The sequence below is a fragment of the Pistacia vera genome, unplaced genomic scaffold, assembly GCF_008641045.1.
Source record: "Pistacia vera cultivar Batoury unplaced genomic scaffold, PisVer_v2 Contig86, whole genome shotgun sequence".
Taxonomy (NCBI): Eukaryota; Viridiplantae; Streptophyta; class Magnoliopsida; order Sapindales; family Anacardiaceae; genus Pistacia; species Pistacia vera.
This window is the reverse complement of record NW_022196734.1, coordinates 658,338-665,017: the sequence shown is the minus strand read 5'-3', so window position 1 is coordinate 665,017 and position 6,680 is coordinate 658,338. Positions and strand designations below refer to the sequence as shown.

Sequence of the window (6,680 nt, the reverse complement as noted above, 5' to 3'; positions counted from 1 at the left end):
GTGATCCTTAGACTTGAGATCACCGGAGTGCCTTGTGCACCGATTGGTACAGTTTGACACTAGCCTAACGCAGTTCTATTCAGAGCTGTCAGTACGGTGGTGATTGGCTATATCAAGGAGTGTATCAAGACTATGGTGGATTGACAAAGGATTCATCACTCCCGGGTACGGGAGAAGTTATCTCACGGCGCAATTCAGTATATGGCAATGACACTAAAACTGTGGCCACAGTGGGATTGAGTTGTTGCTCTATCCAGATTATAATACGGGTCATTGGTCCAGAAACTGAATATATAATATCGAGAGTAACCGAAGGTTGACACTATTTCTATGCCTTCGTCTCGTCGAGATAACGTATGATGAAAGGATCGTATTGTACGGTAACCATATCGTTGACAGGTAGCTACTTTGCTGAATCCGAATCTATCGGGTGGCCATGATGCCTTGCTAGGGGCCAATCTTGGTCTGTGTATTAGTGAGACGATTAATTGGTGTTAATCGCGATACTATACACTACCGGTATGATGAGGAGCCTATGGGTCACACACATAGAAGATAATTTAAGAGCCAAGAAGAAAGAAGGGCGTTTTCGTCTTTTTAGGCGAAAGGGTATTTTGGTAATTTCACAGTGCAATTAAATTTGCTGAGGTCGTAGCCTTTTATTTAATTTGTTAAAAATTAAATAAGTGAAATTACGGTTAAATGTGTGTTCGCACATATTTAATTAAATCATCATTATTGTTAAATGTTAATTAAATATTAATTGATTTTAATTAAGATAATGATGAATTAAATTAAAATATCAAATTGGGAGTGTTTGGCAACATGGGGTGTTTGGGTTGGAGCCCAAGCCCATTCCATGTGGGAATAGGGCAACTTGGTTTGCCTATAAAAGGAATAATGTTTGTGTGATTTATTAATTAATTCATTTTGCCTTTTGATAAAAAACACACAGCAGCCCCTTTTACACTCACTCCCACGCCCCTTTCACTGTTCCATTGAAAAACAAACATTTTGTTTTTCTTCTTGATTTCTTAAGGCCAAGGAGGATCTAGCAAATCCCTCCTTGGTTCTTGTTGATTGTCTTCGTGTGGACCTCTACGGTTCGATCCTACACTTGGATCGGTAGCAAACACATTCAGAGACAACATTGGTGGAGCCTCCAACGTGGGTATGGTTTCTCAAACCTTTGGATTTATATTTTTTCTGCAGATTCTTATTATGCATAAACTGTAAAATCTGTGCCTTGATTTTGGGTTTTAAGGAACGATCCGTGGTTGTAAAATTTTTGTTTTCCGCTGCGCAACCGGGTCGTTTCCTAACATTGATTGCACGGTAACCATACGGTTGACAGACTGCAGTGTCACTGAATCCGAATCTATCGGGTGGTCATGATGCCTTGCTAGTGGCCAATTTTGGTCTGTGTGTAATGTGACGATTAATTAGTGTTAATCGCGATACTACTCACTGCCGATATGATAAGGAGCTTACAAGTCACACACTTAGAAGATAATTTAAAAATCAATTTTGTGAGAAGGGTATTTTCATCTTTCAAGACGAAAGGGTATTTTGGTCATCTCATAGTGCAGTTAAATTTGCTGAGGTTGTTGCATGTATTTAATTTTAATATTAAAATTAAATTAGAGAGATTATATTTAAATATATCTATATATATATATTTAAATGAATTATTATTATTAATTGAATGTTAATATATTATTATATATTAATATATTTTAATTATAATAATAATTAATTAATTAAAATACCATAAAGGGTGTGTTTGGTTGCAAAAGTGAACTAGGGTTGGAGCCCATGACTATTCCTAAGTGGAATAGGCTTTTAATTGTTGCACTATATAAGTGCAACTTAAAATTAAAACATAGTAGAATTATTCATTCAATTAAAACCCTAGCCACCCTATCTCTCTCTCTCTCAAGTAGAAAATTTTTCTTGTTATTCTTTATTGATTCTTGAAGCCCTTGATTATTCTAGCAAAATAATCAAGGGTTTTGCGGATTATCTTCATGTGGACTTCCGTGAGTGTGATCCTACTTTGGATCGATTGGTGAAAAATCACGTGAACAGTAGATGGTGAATAGTAACTGTGAACAGTACCCAAGAAGAGTACCTGTGAATAGTATTCATGTTCGAAATCAGAGATATTCGAAGGAGTCTCCAAACGTACATAAGTATTCTAATCCTTGAATGGATTTACTTTATACATATTTTTGTTTATAAACATGTAAACGGTATAGTCTATACTCGGATCTAGGCAAAGAAAGGTAATTGATTTATGGATTAAATTTTTTTTTGTTTTTTCGCTGCGTATGGTAGATCAATTACTTACAATCCATTCTTGCATGACCTAATCTTCTATGCAATGTGGACAAAAGACAAAAGCCAACTATCTTCATCTTTTGTGGACAAAAGACAAAGATCTTTGGATGCAATGTCACACAAGTCGACAATGTAAACATTTTAGCATCTATATCCTATGAATGCAATCCTGTTTGTGCAAGAATTAACAACTTCACAACACATAGATTGAAAAACAGCTTTAAAGCCTTTGTCACTCAATTGACTAATGCTCAACAAGTTATGCTTCAATCCACAACAAGTAATACATCATTTATGGTTAGAGACTTGTTACCAGTAGAATCAATGCCAATGATTTTTCCTTTTGAGTTGTCAGCAAAAGTGACATTTCCTCCATTCTTTGGCTTCAGTGAGGTGAACAAGCTCTTGTCTCCCGTCATATGTCTTGAGCATCCGCTATCAAGGAACCATTTGTTTGCTCTAAATTTCATTGCTCCAAGACACACCTACATAATGAAAACATTCATGTACTCTTTGGTACCCAAATGGTCTTGGGCCCATGGGAGTTAATTTCAACCATTCCTTTAGGAATTCAAACCAATTTTACCACAAAAGGCTTGCCTTTTCTAATAGGAAATTTGTGTTTGCTATGACCAACATACTTGGAAAAACCATATTTTCTAAAAGATGCTTTTGTTTAATGAATGGTTCATGTGTTTTGTTAAAAGGTTTCTCATTTGAAAACATGTTATAGCCTAATCCTTCTTTATTGAAAGCACATCTTTGTGAAGCAAGCATTTCATTAAATCTTTTACTTCCCAAAGTGAATTTGCTTAAGATTCCTTTGGTGTTGTCAAGCTCATTTCTCAAATCAATGTTTTCTTTTTGCAAAACATCACAAACAATTCTATAATCATCAAATTCTCTTTGTATAAAAATTTGGTCACATGACACACAATCAATCTCATTTTTAAGATCTTCAACATGACCTAAAAGTTGTTCATATTCAACTTTCATCATGCATGCTTGATTTTTCAACTTTCTATTTTTTGAAGACAATTTTTCAAATTCTTCCATTAATGATTCAAATGCACTTTTCAATTCATTAAAAGAGTAATGTTTTGTAATAACTACTTCCTACTCAAATACTCATAAAAATATACATAATAAAATACGTGCATAGTAACATAAATAGTTGGGCCCAAATTTTTCGTTTATTAAACATATACATTCTTTATACAAAATTAGTATCATAAACAAAAACTATGTAGACAGTGTAGTCATTCCTCCTCGCGTGCCGACGTCCATCCGACCGTTTCCTCACCTAAATCCTGCAAAAACATAGAAAGACAACAAGGTGAGCACAAATAATGCTCAGTAAGTAAACCCTCTAGTCATCTATCCCCGTAACTCTCTTTCTCTAAGTCTTTCCTTACAATTCTCATTTACTCTCTCTTTTATACTTCTCTCTGTTTTCTTTTTCTATTTCTCTCTCTCTGTTTCTCTTTCTTAGAACTCTTTTCTGCTAACTCCCTTTAGTAAGTCACGGCCCCATCTTACCGGGGGCACGGCCGGGACTCGCTCTCGCTCTCCGTGACTTCTGCTTGTTCTCAGCCGATCGGACTCGGTTATGCATGGATTCGGAACCCCTGGCCATGTGAGTATATAATGTCTCTCTCGTGTACTCTCGGGTATAGCCCTCATCCGCATGCACTCTCACGGGCTACACCACTTCTCTCTCTCATACTCATGCCGCTCTCTCAATGCGGCGTACATGCGGGAATACTCTACCCATTACTCATGGGTTCCCCATCACACAACCTACTCTATTCTCTTTTTCTCTATTTTCTCTTAATAAAGCTCACACTCAAAGTTCTCTACTCTTTTTCTACTCTTTCTCTAATGCATAATTAATGCATATGCATGATTCATGCTCATTAATGCACTTATGAAAAGCACAAATGCAATGTTGCATCAAAGACAGTCATTCTACGCAGGTCACACTCAAGAAGGCATAACTTGAGTTATACACATTAGATTTCTACTATTTTTGTCCCGTTTTAAAGCTTAGAGACAGGGCTATGACTTTTATGTTTTAGTCTAAACCCAGTTCAATCTGTGAGATGCCCAAAAATCACTCATAAGGTCACAGCTGTGACAGGGTAGTTTGGTAACATGTTTTCACTTAGGCATTTCATCAAGCAACTAATGTGCTTACAAGAACTCTACTTTACTATAACTTTTCTTCTCTTCTTAACCAACCAAAATGGGAGGAAAACTCCCTCATATAGTCATAATTCCTGCCAAGGAAAACACTCCCAAAAATATTCATGCAAACTCCTCCAACTTCAACTCAATTTCAATCTCTCTTCACACATCAAACACTTCTCATAATTAAAGTGTATTCAACAACCACAAAGAAAATATTCATCTCAACTCAATTCTCAATAACATAACATACTTATACATACATAAATCTCTACTCAATCTCTACCCAAAGGATTTCTCAAATCTCAACTTGGGTTGGATTTACTTACCTTATGGGTAATTGGCTTCTCTAGCACTTCTCCTTCCCTTTTGTATCTTGTCTTCTATCTACAACTTTAAACAAACAATAACAACATAAGACTTTAACAAATCATAAGAAAATTCTCATCTAAAGCAAGAACCCTTACCTTAGGATGCTTTAGATTAAATCTCTACTAAAAATTACCCCAAAAATCCTTAGAAATTCTTGGAAGATTGAGTGAAGGATTGAGAGAAATTAGGGAATGAGAATGGCGGTGGAGATGGTGAAGAATGAAGGGCTTTCAACACTTAAACTCTTTTTAGCTCAACTTATACACAATCATTCCCATTTTGCCCTTGCTCTTTCTTAGAAATTCCATCTATATCCCTTAGTCAATTACAATAATGCCCTCATTTTTATTGCATTCTCCATGAAATTCTATCTCTTTTCACTCCCCACTTTTTCAACTAATTTTGACTGAAAAGACCATTTTACCCCTAATGAAAGTTTAAGGGATTTTCTTCACATTTTTCTCAAAATAACTTTAACAAAATTCAACTAAGGGCCAACCAACCAAAAATAACAACATGCAAGCTCAATTGAGAACAAATCAATAAACGTTCAAGCAATGCAACAATAATTTAACTACATACCTCAAGTGGGGCGTTACATGTTCGGGTTCATTTACCTTGGATTCGGAGTCTCCTTCCAAATCATCTTCCTTGGCCATGAAACAAAGGTTGGCTTGCTCTTCATTTGACTTATCTTCATCACTTGAGTCATCACTTCCACTCCAAGTGGCTGCAAGAACCGTTTTCTTGTAGAATTTGTCCTTCTTGTCTTTGTTTTTCCATTTGGCTTAAGGACAATCTTGACGGATGTGGCTGGACTTTTTACATCCATGGCAAATTATTTTCGATTTGCCTTTATCATCTTCATTTCTTGGTTTGAACCATTGGAATTGTCTTCCTTTGAATCTTTTGTTTCTGCCAAGAAACTTTGTGAACCCTTTTGCTGAGAAGTTGATTTTATCTTCTTCCATAGAAGAATCATCACCTTCTTCTTCTTCATCCACGGTCTTGAGGGCAATCTCCCTCTTTGGTGTGATATCTTCATCTTCTGACTTTCTCTTCATCTCAAATGTCAATAAGCTACCAATGAGCTCATCCATTTTCATCTTGGTGAGATCTTTGGATTCTTCACTTGCAGTTACTTTCATTGTCCAACTTTCCGACAATGAGCGAAGAATCTTCTTTACAAATTCAAGAGTTGGAAAACTCATTCCAAGACCTTTGAGATCATTTATCAAGTTGGGGAATCTCTTGTAAATTTTGGTGATGCTTTCTTTGGTTATCATCTCGAACAACTAATAATCTTGGAATAGCATCTAAATCTTTGATTCCTTTACTTGACTAGTTCCTTCATGAGTGGTTTGAAGAATATCCCAAGCATCTTTAGTTGTTTCACATGTCGAAACTCTTCCAAACTCTGTAGAATCAAGATAGCAAAACAAAATCTTAAGTGCTTTGTCATTTAACCTTAATTTCTTTTCATCTTTAATAGTATAGTATTCTTCGTCTTTGGGAAGACCCGTTGAGTCATTCATGGGAATGAAGTTCCCTTGCTCTACTATTTTCCACAAGTTATTATCTATAGATCTAATGTGGAGTCTCATTCTAATTCTCCATTGTGTGTAGTTTGTGCCACTAAACATTAGGGGTCTAGTAGTACAATGACCCTTACTAAACAGTGGTGTAGATGAACTAGCCATGTAGATCGATTAACTCTTGAAACCGTTAGGTTTTCAACACAAGAGCCCCAGCTCTGATGCTAATTATTAAACCTTAAATAT

The 6,680-nt window shown here is 35.9% G+C and overlaps 1 protein-coding gene across 1 annotated transcript; it reads right to left on the bottom strand.

Moving 5' to 3' along the window:
* Positions 1-2,606: 2,606 nt before the first annotated feature.
* On the bottom strand, positions 2,607-6,185 carry LOC116118804. Its single transcript, XM_031404766.1, has 3 exons — positions 5,753-6,185; positions 5,517-5,629; positions 2,607-2,825 (listed from the first exon to the last, which is right to left on the bottom strand). Exons 1-3 carry the CDS (start codon positions 6,183-6,185, stop codon positions 2,607-2,609), a joined length of 765 nt encoding a protein of 254 aa, XP_031260626.1.
* Positions 6,186-6,680: the final 495 nt, after the last annotated feature.